Source organism: Eublepharis macularius, chromosome 5, assembly GCF_028583425.1.
Source record: "Eublepharis macularius isolate TG4126 chromosome 5, MPM_Emac_v1.0, whole genome shotgun sequence".
In the NCBI taxonomy this organism is placed as follows: Eukaryota; Metazoa; Chordata; class Lepidosauria; order Squamata; family Eublepharidae; genus Eublepharis; species Eublepharis macularius.
Window position 1 is genome coordinate 10393204 of NC_072794.1, and position 14559 is coordinate 10407762.

The window sequence follows — 14559 nt, forward strand, 5'->3', positions numbered from 1 at the left end:
CTACTGTCGGTTTTGTCCATTTGTTTGCATTGCATATGAAAAGAGCAGCACAGCAGTAAGTTTGAAAGCAACACTTTTCTTGCCATTTGCAAACAGCAAGAAAAGTGCTACTTTGAGCTTCGGTGTGCTCTGTAAAGAATATTTACGGATCATACCGAAGCGTTTAAACACCCGAATCCTGAAGCGACTTTTTGGGTGCTCACCCCTAATTCATTCCTCTCCAGAGAGAAGCAACATCAAAATGGGGATGTGTGAAGGCAAAAATCATCCTTCGGTCTTGGCCCCACCAAAGAGAGAACGTTTACCTGGAGATCCTTCTCTATCTCTTCATAGACCTTGTCTAATTCTTGGGCACGGTCCTGCAGCAAGATGCTGGCGGCGTGGTGCTTCTTGCTCCACTGGGCATATTCGTTCTCCTCCACCTCTTTGGTAGCCAGGCACAAAGTCCGGAGGGTCTCCTCTGCAAAGCTCTGAGGAAGAGGACAATATCAGCTGTTCTGCGTTCCAGGAACATTTTAGTAAAGGAGCTACAGCTAAACCACGGGCAGAGTATCATGGCTCAAACTTTGTACTCCCTGGAAGTTCATGAAACAAGCCCAAGATATCACCCACAGGAGAGGGTGCCCATTGCATCTCTGTATGATTCCATGTTCTGGGAACCCAGGTTAGTAGAGGTTTGGCTGGTGGGAACATGGGGAAGGACTTTTGCAGCTGTTGTGCCCCAATTTTGGAAGTCATTCCCTGAGGAGATGAGAAAAATGGCTTCCCTAAAGACTTTCCTGGTAGTTTTGAGGACCCACCTTTTCTTCAGAATCTTTGAGTTAGATTGCTAAGAAATGGTGTGACTAAGAGAAGGGCATAATTGAGAAATTGGTTTCTTCTTGTCTTTTAACTGATTTTTTAAATTGTATTTTACAGTTTTTTGTATTAACATTTGTTGTGTGTGTTATTGTGCTATAAACCCTTTGGGGGACATTTTTAGTTGAAATGCAGTTCATTAATAAACGAAACTAAATTGGACATGCCTTCTTCCCATCAACCTCTGTAGGAGGTGCATAAACCTATCTCTATGCAGAGACCCAACAGAATTATAAGCTTCAAATGGTGGTCCTCCTTCCTGCCCGTTTCCCACTTCCAAGGAACCGAGGAACAGGAGGGGAAAAATGGCCTCCTCACAGTGACACAAGGAATTTCCTGTAGTATCTATGGTAGAGACGAGGAGAGGCTGCATAGAACATCACCTGAATGCGGACATCTGTGTGTCCTCAAACTGCCCTCTTCCGGCACTGCCCCCCAAATCTCCTGCGGTTTGCCGAGGTATATCTAGGAAACTCTAAGTTCAATATCTATGTTCAGTGCATAGAATACGTTCATTGCAGGGCAGAATCTTTGGAACACTGATAGATAGGGGTGCCAGCTTCCATTCGTGGCCTTGGGTTCTCCAGGAATTGCAACTGATCTCCAAACTACAGAAATCAGTTTCCTTAGAGAAAATGAAAGCTCCAGAGAGAGGATTCTAGGGCTGCCAGGCTCCAGGTAGAGCTTAGAGGTCTCCTGGAATTACCTGTGATCTCCAGACTGCAAAGATCAGTTCCCCTGGAGAAAACGACTATTTTGAATGGCAGACTCCATGGTATTATACCACGCTGAGGTCCCTCTCCTCTCAAAACCCTGCCCTTTCCAGGCTCCATCCCTAAATCTCCAGGAATTTCCCCACCCAGAGTTGGCAACCCTAGTAACAAAACAGGGGAACTCAGGACATGGTTGGTGGAGGCATGCAGATAGGAAGGTTTTGCTGCTGTAATTCAGTATTTCTTCCAAACAGAATAGCAATCCAGGGTCCTCGATAGGTTTGCTAGGCCATGCCAGGCAACTGCTGAGAGAGTTGTGGGTGGGTATTGCGGGGGCGTAATGTTCTTTGTGACCCTACTTCACTTAGAGGGAAAACCCAGAAGTGATGCAGGGTAGCTCTAGGAATCGCTGGTTGCCATAGAGTTTCCGGTGATTCCTAGAGCTACCCTATATCACTTCCAGATTTCCCAGGAATGATGTAATGGCACAGAGGACACTGGCTTTTAAAAAAATATTCTTAGAGTGGCAGTGGAGAAGAGCTGCTGCCAGCGGGACGTTTCCTGCCATAGTGGGAGGCCTAAACAAAACAGCAAGCCATGAAAACTAAGACATCAATCAAAGTTATCCAAATGAAATACTTAGAAAACCAGAGGCAAAACTGTTTGAAATATATATATAATTAGTCCTCAAAGGAATTTTTATGGCTAACAAAATTCTATAATGCTCTAACACATTTTTTTCAATAGGCTAAGTGGAGTAAACTTTATAGAAACTCAAAGTGCTACGTGAGCCTCAATGAGGGCTAGTAACTACATATCCAAAATTTCTATATCCAACAAGAATATCTCAGACTAATAAAGTGCTAGTGCAATTTGGCCATTCACAGATAATACAATCAATATCATGTATCAATATATGCAGAACCAGTTTGTAAAAAATAACATCAATACAAAATTCATACAGTAGAAATAGCCTTAAAATAGTGGGAGGCCTGGAAGCCCAAGGCATTGGCCACATTCCAAAAGTGGGGAGCGGGGAAGACAGTGAGCCTCTTTCGGGCTCCTCCTCTTTCCTGACTTCTGTGCCAGACTTACATTCAACGCCTTGACTGTGTAGGCCTCAGAAGACCGATCGCTGTGAAGTCTCTCCAGGATCACTGTGTCTGCTCCTTTGGTGTAGAGCTTGATACGTCCTTCGGGATCTCGGACTAAAGTCAAGAGACCACACCCATAAGTTAGAGAAAAGGGTAATGTTTTTACTTTAGAGAAAAGGTGATGGGGGGCAGAGGAGATGCATAATAAGGGATTAAAAAATTAAGTATGGGGTGGTGAAATGACAGAAGGAGAGAGAGAACTTCTTTTTGCCTTCCCCCAAAATATTAGATAATAATAACAACATTTGATTTATATACCATCTTTCGGGACAACTTAACACCCACTCAGAGCGATTTACAAAATGTGTTATTATCCTCACGACAATCCCCCTGTGAGGTGGGTGGGGCTGAGAGAGCTATGACTGACCCAAAGTCACCCAGCTGGCTTCAAGCAGAGGAGTGGGGAATCAAACCTGGCTCTCCAGATTAGAGTCCTGCTACTCTTAACCACTACTCCAAACTGGCTCCCAGATGTTGGACGTACCCAAAGAAGAAGTCCTCCTTCACACAAAATGCAGATTTAACTTGTGGAGCTCAGAGTCACAGGGTGTAATGGTGGCCAAAGGCTAAAAAGGGGCTGAGAGGACTTCACAGAGGAGAGCTCCACCTGGGCCGTTTCCACACGGCTCCCCGCTGCTCGTAACAACGCGGAAGATCGCGTTTTCTCGCGCGAGATTTGCGTGACGTCGCGCAAATCTCGTGCGAGAAAACGCGATCTTCCGCGTTTTTTTGTGCGATCTTCCGGGTTGTTACGAGCAGCGGGGGGCCATGTGGAAACGGCCGTTGTCTGGAGGCGGTAAACACAGACTGACTTCTGGAGGGATCCTGCTTCCAATCCCTAACCGCTTACCCAGAACAGACATCCGTTTGCGTATACTATTGAAATCCAGCAGTGCTAACATTTTGTAGGTCCTCTCATTGCCCAGCTCACTGATGGTGATGGTATCCTGCGTCCGTGAAAGAAAGACATATCCCAGGTTCCTGGCTGCCGTCACGAGAGCTTCTTCATCCGGTGAAGCTGCCTGGTAAATCAGCTGGCCTAGCAGGAAAGAAAGAGTGGGAGAGATGATTTTGGAGTACTCTAAGGAAGGCAACAAAATGCTCCTCTGAAGTTCTCTCTGGATTTTGGACTTCCAAATTAGGGACAATTTTGAATTTCTCGTCCCTGCAGGTTTGGAACTGAAACATCGCTTTTTCCTTTTGCACTTCTTCTTGGCCCAGACAGGAACTGTCCTCCACACCCAGCTCCATTTTCTGCTTCCTCATTCAAAATCCAGAGGAGTTAGCCGTGTTAGTCTGTGGTAGCAAAATCAAAAAGAGTCCAGTAGCACCTTTAAGACTAACCAATGTTATTGTAGCATAAGCTTTCGAGAATCAAGTTCTCTTCGTCAGATGCATGGTACAGAAACTGGTCAAATATAGAAGAGGAGGGGGGAGGAGGGCATCTTCTCTCTCCTCCCCTCCTCCCCCCTCCTCTTCTATATTTGACCAGTTTCTGTACCATGCATCTGACAAAGAGAACTTGATTCTCGAAAGCTTATGCTACAATAACATTGGTTAGTCTTAAAGGTGCTACTGGACCCTTTTTAATTTTGCTCATTCAAAATGTTTCTGATGCTTCCTGAAGCTTGCAGTAGAAGAGTGCTGCTGTAGGTCTAGGGTTGACAGGTACCCCTCACCTCCCGTCGGGAGGGTGGTGTACCTGGCACTTACCGTGTGCAGAGCACGAGATCTTCATTCACGCGCACATTCCCCGGAGCTGGAATGATGACGCCAATTCCGAAAGCGACATTCCCATGTCGGCTGTGCAAGCGCTCCCGCGCTCTGCATGGGGCTAATTTGACCCATTCGGGGCCCAAATCGGCCCCAGACAAAGCGTGAAAATGCTCCTGTGGGTGGTGAAACAACGTCACTTCTGGAAGTGACGGCGCTGCACTGGTTGGTAGTGCACGAACAGCAACTTCCAGGAGCGTGTCATAGAATCACCGAGTTGGAAAGGGCCGTACAGACCATCTAGTCCAACCCCCTGCCCAGTGCAGGATCAGCCTAAAGCATCCCTGACAAATATTCATCCAGCCTCTTCTTGAAAACTGCCAGTGAAGGGGAGCTCACCACCTCCCTAGGAAGCTGAGTCCACCTTTGAACTACTCTGACCGTGAAAATTTTTTTCCTAATATCCAGTCGGTACCTTTCTGCATGTAATTTAAGCCCATTGCTTCACGTCCTACCCTCTGCTGCCAACTGGAACAGCTCTTTGCCCTCCTCCAAATGACAGCCTTTCAAATATTTAAAGAGAGCAATCATGTCCCCCCTCAATCTCCTCTTCTCCAAACTAAACATTCCCAAGGCCCTCAGCCTTTCCTCGTAGGGCTCAGTCTCCAGACCCCTGATCATCCTCATCGCTCTCCTCTGCACCCTCTCGATTTTGTCCACATCCTTTTTGAAGTGAAGCCTCCAGATATGCACACAGTACTCCAGGTGCAGCCTGACCAAGGCAGTATAGAGAGGGGCTATGACCTCCTGTGATTTTGACGCTATGGCCCCTTTGATACAATCCAAGATTGAATTAGCCTTTTTTGCCACCGCATCTAGTTTAGCATTTAGTTTACAGTCCACTCTTAGCCCAAGATCCCTTTCACATATACTACTGGCCAGAAGTGTATCCCCCATCCAGTATTTGTGCTTCTCGTTTTTGTGGCCCAGATGTAATACTGTGCAATTGTCTTTGTTGAATTGCATCCTATTCACAGCTGCCCACTTCTCCAGAGTATTCAGGTCTTTCTTGTTGAATTTTAATTCTATCCTCTTGGGTGTTTGCTACTCCTCCCAATTTGGTATCATCAGCAAATTTAATGAGCAGCCCTTCCACTCCTTCATCCAGATCATTGATAAAAATATTGAAAAGTACTGGGCCCAAAACCGAGCCCTGCAGCACCCCACTGGACACCTCCCTCCAATCTGATGAAACGCCGTTGACCACCACTCTTTGGGTACAGTCCTCTAACCAGTTCCCTATCCACCGAACTGTCCTATAGTCCAGTCCACAGTCTTCCAGTTTGCCCATCAGAATGTCATGGGCGACCTTATCAAAAGCTTTACTGAAATCCAGGTAAATCATGTCGACAGATTTCCCACGATCCAGTAAGCTCGTCACTCGATCAAAGAAAGAAACCAGGTTGGTCTGACAAGATCTGTTGGGGACAAAACCATGTTGACTTTCCCGGATCACTAAGTGGTCCTTCAGATGCTTACAGATCGATCCCTTTAAAATCTGTTCTAATATCTTCCCAGCAACAGAAGTCAGACTGACCGGCCTGTAGTTTCCCGGGTCATCCTTCTTTCCTTTCTTAAAGATTGGGATAACATTCATTCTTCTCCAATCTTGTGGCACATCCCCAGTCCTCCAGGAGGCCTTAAAGATGATGGACAGGGCTTCTGCAAGTTCTCTAGAAAGTTCTTTGAGCACTCTTGGGTGCACCCCATCTGGCCCAGGGGATTTGTATTCATCCAGTGCAGCCAGATCCCTCTCCACAACCTCTCTGTCAATGTCAATTAGCCACTCAGGTGTCCTGCCACATTTTCTACTATCTCTAGATGTGCCTGAGTTCTTCACAGAGAAAACAGAGGTAGTGTCCCCTCCCACTGATTGCTGAGCGATCAGCGGACAAAGGGGCAAATCCCCGGAAGTTTGTCTGCCACCGGTGGGCACCTGGTAAGCCTAATGTAGGCCCTTAATTGATCTTAACTGGGAACCCTGCCAGATCCCCTTGTCCTAGGCCCCTTAGGGCTCTAAAGGTATGAACCAGCACTAGGAATTGTATTCCAAAACAAATTGTACCCTACAGCACACAACAGTGTTTTCAGTTGTTTTACATTTCCAAACAGCCTCCAAGGGCAGCCCCCCACAAACTGCAGTAATCTAACCTGGCTACAGTCAGAGCATGGATAACTGTAGCTGGCTTCTGTTTGCTGGTACAATGCTAGAAAGTCCATGACACAATTGCCTTTCATAAAAAGTTAAATGGGTACTCATGAACCAACTTTTGGTCTGCACCTTTTCTTGCTTCTTAACATGTCTGTTTTAGAAGAAAAATTCAGTGCCAAGAAACAGGACGCGAGTTGGATATAAAGAACCATTTGTTTGACTGCTGCAAAGGGAAAAGCAAAGCGAAAACCGAGATTTGGGAATTGAAACAGTAGGGATGAGAAACTGGAAATCAAAACTGGATCCTGAGGCAGCAGCCAATATGGAATGTAAATAATTGTTAACAGGAAGTAGAAGGCCAACAGAAAAATAAGGCATTCCATGTCTGTCATCTCACTTTCTTTCTCCTCAACCATGACGGTGTGGCACAGGGCAAGCAAACGCATGAATTCCCTCATGATGGGATGGTTGTCCTGTTGGATGGCATTCATCAGCAGAGGGTCATAAAAGTCCAGCTTCATGTCCCAATATTTATTCCAACTTAAATTGGCTTCCTGTAAGAAAAGCCAAATAAGGATTAGGATGTGATGTCACTTCCAGGGGATGTTCTAGGAATTTCTCTTAATCACTATGGTAAAGACCATAGAGATTAGGGGAAATTCCTAGAGCATCATTATGGAGACCATTCTTTTCTCCTGCTCCTCAATTTCTCAAGGGCAGGAAATGGGACTGAGGGTGGGGGACTCCCCACTGGGCCCAGGCGATTGGTAAGGGTATGCTGCAAAAGAAATTCAGCTGAATTCGGACCTGGTATTGAAGAATACCATAAAAATTCATCGTTCCTAAAATTCAGATTAGATTCTCTAACTGCTTCAGCAAAGGATCTCCAATTTATCTGGCCATTATACTCTATGAGGAAACTCCCTGGGGACTGGGGGAATATTTCAAGAAAACTTCTCCAACTTTGCAGGGACCTTTGTCCTCTCCGTCCACTAAAGACCCCCTCCACTCAAGTTTCAGGAAGATTGGACCCAGGGGTCCAGTTCTATGGACCCCTTAACAAAGTGCCAAAAGCAATTCTTAGAGCAACAGGACATTGCTTCCCATTTTTCCTAGGAGTGGCATTGTGGTGTATGTGATGCAGCTGCCCTGGGCTCCCACCAGTTGCCAGACACAGCCTGGCATCTCTACCTGTGGATCTACAATGTCGTTTAGGTTGGCCAGGTTAATTCTACTGCTTTCCAGAGGGAATGCTGGAACCTCTTCAGTAAATTGCACAGCGGATGATTTCCTCCCAGTGAACAGAAATGTCATCCTCCTGTCCTTTCCAGCAGCTTTGTACAAGTCCTGTGGGTCCCCCCTGTTCTCTCTCACTCTGCCATCCCTTTTCCTTAGGCAACCCATCTCATTTAAGCCAGGAATATTTCACATACCATTGAATTGTCTTTGGTACTCCTGTTTGATCCTGCAAATATTTTTTAAAGAGGGAAATATATTAAGAGCATAATCCGGAGATGCACTTGTTCAATACAAAGAAAGGGAATTAATAGCAACAACAACAACAAACAATTAACATTTAAATTGATATCCTATTCTTCATCTTGTACTAACTGCAGTATTGGTAACTTAACAATGCTTTGGGATGTGCTAACAATAACATCAGTCTTTATGTAAAAAGGTAAAGGTAGTCCCCTGTGCAAGCACCAAGTCATTACTGACCCATGGGGGGACATCACATCACGACGTTTTCTTGGCAGACTTTTTACGGGGTGGTTTGCCATTGCCTTCCCCAGTCATCTACACTTGACTTTACCCCCAGGAAACTGGTTACTCATTTTACCGACCTCGGAAGGATGGAAGGCAGAGTCAGCCTTGATCCGGCTAACTGAACCTGGCTTCTGCCAGGATCGAATTCAGGTCGTGAGCAGAGCTTGGACTGTAGTACTGCAGCTCACGACTCTGCGCCATGGGGCAGAGTCTTTATGTAGGGAAGGGCAAATGTTGTACATATAATGCATAAAGCTGATTTTTGACATGCAGGCACGAAATGCATACATTTCATGAAGGAAATTTCTCAGCAGGAAATAACATGGAACCAATGACTCATGCAATTGGTTTGCGTTTAACCAAAATCAAAGCAGATTTTCAGGCTGAAGCACCAGAGAGGAGATATTCAAAACCATCTCTGTCTGTAACTCCTCTTGCAGCCTGTGCAAAGTGTGAGTGGCAACTTGCAATAACGTGCATTTTGGGGGTGAGGAGAGGGGAAAGATCAGGGTAAAGATTCTGCACTCATCATCTCTGCATAACCCACCCCCCACGGTTTTGGGGCACCCAGCACGGCCCCTGGAGAGTCATCATGTGCCACATAAAACCAGAGCCCCTCCATTCTTCACCCCAGCATCTCTGTGATTTAATGTTACCATATATGGTTCCATCGATGCAACATTTCTTGAAAGTCATGATGTTTTGTGTCAAGGTGCCTGTTTTGTCAGAGAAGATGTATTCTATCTGACCCAACTGGTCATTCAGACTAGTGCTTCTGGCCTTGGCTGGGGTATCTTTAGGTGCATAATACATTTCCAAATCCCAGTTAATGAAACAGCTGTTGACCAGATAGATGAACTCAAACCTGGGGAAAGAGACACAATGCCAATTACGCAACAAAGGCCCATCTGAGAATCCACCTCCTGGCCAGAACTAAGGTATGGCCTCCAGAAAGGTTCTAGAAGCTCACATCACCAGTTTTGAACCAATGTGCCAATGTCTCACATTGCCAGGATATTGGAGGGTTTAAAGAAAGGGTGAGGCATCAGGGGTCTTGAAAAGAGATGCGCCTGAAATTCCCTGATCTGAATTTCTCCCTGCCTTCTGGAGTTCCAAATGATCCAGTCTCTTTTCCAAATTGGAAACAATGCATTTGGAATTCTCCTCTGTTCCAATTTTGTTTCTGAAATGTATATAGAGTCCAGGCACATGCAGTTTCCCACAGCTATCTATTCCTTCAGGTTAGGCATGCCCATAGTACTTTTAATGTGCATTTTTTCATCGGTAAAATACTGGAGGGATGCCATTGTGTTGAACTCACATGTGCAGGTTCTTTTTTTAGGTGGTGCTTTTAACCATGTGCCAGAACGTGTGTGAGCATCAGGAAAACATGTCTTCAGAGGGATCTTGTGCAATCCTCATCTAGGATCACATCAAAGGAAGATTTCTCAGGTGTGTGTAATCACCATGAAAATGTGCAGTGGGAACATGGTGTGTGTGTGAAATGCCAATTCCAGATTTAATCGTAGAGAATCTCCAAATTGATCTGAAATTACTGAGGAGTACAGTGCATGGCAGAAAATTCTGGAAAAATAAACACACAGTGTGGAAGTACTGGTTCTTCTCTAGACTTGAATGCTATTTTTATATTAAAAAGTGCACCATACCTATGTTATATTTAAAGAAGAGTCAATTGCAAAGTAAGTCAGAAGAAAAGCCAGCCCCACCCATATTGTGTGGGGATAATCATATCAATACCATTGGTATGGTTGCCAGCCCTGAATTAGCAAATGCTGGGAGATTTGGAGGCAGTGCCTGGGAAGGGTGGAGTTTCATGAAATGTGATATCACATCCTCCGTGATGTTCTAGGAATTCCCCTAATATCTATGGTAAAGACCATAGAGTCTGAGGATATTCCTAGAGTATCATAGCAGATGTGATGTCACTTCTGTGTAGCGGTTTGGAGGATGCAACATCACAGCTGGGTGATGCTCTAGGAATCCCTACAATCTTCTATGGTCTTTATCATAGAGAATGGGGAAATTGCTAGTGCATCACCATTAATGCTATGTCCATCCCATTTTTTCTGCTGCTCCTCAGATTTTCAAGTGTGGAAGATTGGGGCTGAAGGTGGTGGTTGGCCCACCGAGGGCAGGCAAAAGGCAAGCCAAACCATTGGCTAACGGCCAGAAAGAACTCACCCAAGGAAAAGTGAGACACTGCTGAGAAATGACATTTTGTTAGGGAAGGTCAAGCCAAAATGGACCCCCCCCCCTCTGGGTTGTCTACCGTCCTGTTTGCATGAGAAACAGAGTGGCCGGGACATACGTGATGAGCATGGCCATCGGCAGCACAAAACTGAGCAGGATGATGAAGCCCCAGAAGGCAAAGAAGGCGTGCTTGGCTGGGCTGGCGTCCGTGTAGAAAACAGAGAGATAGCTGTGCTCTTGCCGGAACTTGTCCGCCCAGATCCCTGAGCCCACCGCGAGGCCAAACGAAGTCAGTAAGAGTGCCAGGCAGATCTGCAGAGAGGAAGAGGGAAGAGAAGAAGGGAGCCTGAGCTCTCGTCCTACGGGCCAACAAATCATGTGGGAGGAGGTTCCCAGAGACTGCAGTGTTTCATACTAGAAGAGGTGTCCTCTAAAAGCTTCTGCACTGTAGAAACCTAACATGTTAGGTGCGGTTTTCCTTTGTGTGTCAGTTTTCTTACTTGCAGGAAGGGATTTCCCTCTCTACAAGCCAAGCCATCAAAACAAAGTATTTTAAAATTTCATTTCAGTTACTTTTGGGAGCCTTGCCATAACCATGGCAGCTCTGGAGACACAGCTCAGGTCACTCCCTTTTTTTTATAAAAAAGCAAAGGGATTTCAACTTTGGCGTGCAAGCTGTTAGGTCGCTTTAAGGCCCTAGTTCTCAGTGAGATGATGAGCCAGTGTCTGAGTCTAAATAGAGGTTTGGCTCACATCAATGAGCGTTCTTCCAAACAAAAAGAAATCCTTGCTCTTAGAAAACTTGTCCTTCTGGGTGTGTAGCTCCTCCCTGACTTGTAGTTTTCTATGGGCAGGGGTTTTCTTTTGTACTGAGGAGCATTCAGTGCTATGAATCCATATCTAATTTCACCATTTCAGTGAGAACAAGCTGGATTGCCCCTCGTCCCATCTCCTGCCTGGATCCAGTTCCAGTTGAGGTCTCCCCAAATCCATCCACAGGGCCATCAGGAGGAGACAAGGAAGCAGCTGATTACGAATCTTTTCCAAGGAGCACTTGCACCAAATGATCCTAGGGATGCCAACTCTGGCTGGAGAAATTACTGGAGATTGGGAGATGGTGCATAGGGAAGTCAGCGATTTGATGTCTGCTTTGGGCTGCCGTTTCTCCTAGACTGGTACACCATAAAGTCTGTCCTCCAAAACTGCTACCTCTTCCAGGGTCATAGATGCAGAGAAGTTAGCCGTGTTAGTCTGTGGTAGCAAAATCAAAAAGAGTCCAGTAGCACCTTTAAGACTAACCAATTTTATTTTAGCATAAGCTTTCGAGAATCAAGTTCTCTTCGTCAGATGCCTGATACAGAGACTGGTCAAACACAGAAGAGAAAGAGAGGGAAGAGGCAATGAGGGGGGGAGGGGGAGGGAGCAATCAAAACATTCCTTTGCTAGTATATGTAAACATCTCCTTTTGGTGTGTGTATGTTGGCTTCAAAGGAGTTTGCCCTGTTAGTTTGTAGAAGCCAAACAGCTAGACCATCCAATTCCAATGCAGTATGGGCCTTCGATAACCACAGCTCTCCCTGCCAGATGCATCTGACAAAGAGATCTGTGGTTCCCGAAAGCCCACGCCAGGTACCACTGAGCTCCCCCAGACCCCACCTCTGTAAAGGAAATCTGTTACCTGTGGTAATGTGATAACCATTCATAGTCCCTATTCAGTCCCAGCTTGACAGAGTCAAATTTGCATATGAATTCCATAAGACGCTCTAAGACTAGTACCCAGAAACAGCCTGCTCCAGGACAAGCCTAAAGGAACTAACAACAGAACACCACTGGTTGTCACCTATAGCTCCCAGCTCAAACCCATCCAACGTATCATCAGTGAGCTACAACCCATCCTGGAAAATGATACCTCTCTCTCAGAAGCCCTGGGTGGAAGACCTTTCCTTGCCTACAGACAGCCCCCCAACCTTAAACGACTTCTCACTCACAACCATGAATCAGCCAGCAGAGTCACCAGCACAGGTACCAGGCCCTGCAACAGACCCAGATGCCAGCTCTGCCCCTATATCTACCCAGGGAATACAATTACAAGACCCAATGGCATCAACTACACTGTCTCTGGCTCTTACAGCTGCTCATCCTCCAATCTGATATATGCCCTCATGTGCCAACAATGTCCTTCTGCTCTGTACATTGGACAAACCAGCCAACCTCTACGCAAAAGAATGAATGGACACAAATCTGACATTAGAAATGGAAACGTCCAGAAACCAGTGGGAGAACACTTCAACCTACCAGGACATTCCATCAAAGACTTAAAGGTCACTGTAGTTCAACAGAAACCTTTCAAAAACAAAATCCAACGGGAGGCTGCTGAATTGGAATTCATATGCAAATTTGACTCTGTCAAGCTGGGACTGAATAGGGACTATGAATGGTTATCACATTACCACAGGTAACAGATTTCCTTTACAGAGGTGGGGTCTGGGGGGAGCTCAGTGGTACCTGGCGTGGGCTTTCGGGAACCACAGATCTCTTTGTCAGATGCATCTGGCAGGGAGAGCTGTGGTTATCGAAGGCCCATACTGCATTGGAATTGGATGGTCTAGCTGTTTGGCTTCTACAAACTAACAGGGCAAACTCCTTTGAAGCCAACTGATACACACACCAAAAGGAGATGTTTACATATACTAGCAAAGGAATGTTTTGATTGCTCCCTCCCCCTCCCCCCCTAATTGCCTCTTCCCTCTCTTGCTCTTCTGTGTTTGACCAGTCTCTGTATCAGGCATCTGACGAAGAGAACTTGATTCTCGAAAGCTTATGCTAAAATAAAATTGGTTAGTCTTAAAGGTGCTACTGGACTCTTTTTGATTTTACCTCTTCCAGGGGAACTGATCCCTGTAGCCTAGAGATGAGTTGTAATTCCAGGAAAACTCTGACTTGAGGTTGTTTTCCATAGTCAAAGATCCAGAGGAGTTAGTCTGTAGTAGCAAAATAGTAAAGAGACCACTAGTACCTTTAAGACTGACCAACTTTATTGTAGCATAAGCTTTCGAGATGCATTTGACAAAGAGAGCTGTGCATCTCGAAAGCTTATGCTACAATAAAGTTGGTTAGTCTTAAAAGTGCTAGTGGTCTCTTTACTAACTTGAGGTTGGTAACTCTAACGCTTATGTGTATTGCCTTCTGCATCATCTTCCGTGCAAAACTTACCCCAAATAGAAGCAGGGCCTTTTTGGCTGAGGCACCCCAGCTTTGGAATGCCCTTCCTGCAGCTGATCAGCTGGTGCTGGATCTGGCAACCTTCTGACAGCAGGCTAAGGCATTTTTGTTCATCCAGGCCTTTTATCCTATTTGGTGACTTGCTTGGGCTTTGGGGATTTGCCAGGTCATGCCCTGCTCTCTGCTGATGCCTCGATTATACCCGTTTTTACATTAATCTTAATTTGATGTTGCATGTACAGTTTTGTTGTGGGAGTGATGGCATTTGGGCTTTTGATATTTGTATTGTGTATTTTACATTTTAGGGTAATTTGGTGTTTTAATTTTTTTTGTATTACACAAATGCTATAAGACGCTCTAAGACTCTCTTAAGGTTGCCAGCCAAGCCTAGCAATCAACAGGAGAGCAACATCAGTGACATCACAAATGTCACTGGATCATTTCCAGGTAAAACCCAGAAGTGAAAAAGGATAATTCTAGGAATCGCCAGAAACTCTATGGTAAAAATCATAGGATTTCCAGCAATTCCTAGAGCTACCCTATGTCACTTCTGAGTTTTACCCAGCAGTGACATAGCAACAGCAGTGATGTTGCTGTTTTTTTTAAAAAAAAAAATTCTCCCACCAGCACTCAGAACAGGGCTTGTCAGCAGCCGGCCTGGTATGCTTAGGAGCAGGATATACATTTTTCAACAAATAGTTAATTCAGA

At 45.5% G+C, this 14559-nt stretch overlaps 1 protein-coding gene across 1 annotated transcript in view; it reads right to left on the reverse strand.

Annotated features, from left to right (window-relative positions):
- The window catches only part of ATP8B3 (ATPase phospholipid transporting 8B3), a 96370-nt gene that overhangs the window by 18345 nt on the left and 63466 nt on the right, over positions 1-14559 (reverse strand). The window contains exons 12-18 of the mRNA XM_054979660.1: positions 10747-10940; positions 9074-9282; positions 8084-8115; positions 7048-7204; positions 3576-3764; positions 2667-2779; positions 306-470 (exon numbers count right to left, since the gene is read on the reverse strand). Of these exons, the coding sequence (XP_054835635.1) occupies positions 306-470; positions 2667-2779; positions 3576-3764; positions 7048-7204; positions 8084-8115; positions 9074-9282; positions 10747-10940 (1059 nt within the window). The remainder of the gene's footprint in view (positions 1-305; positions 471-2666; positions 2780-3575; positions 3765-7047; positions 7205-8083; positions 8116-9073; positions 9283-10746; positions 10941-14559) is intronic.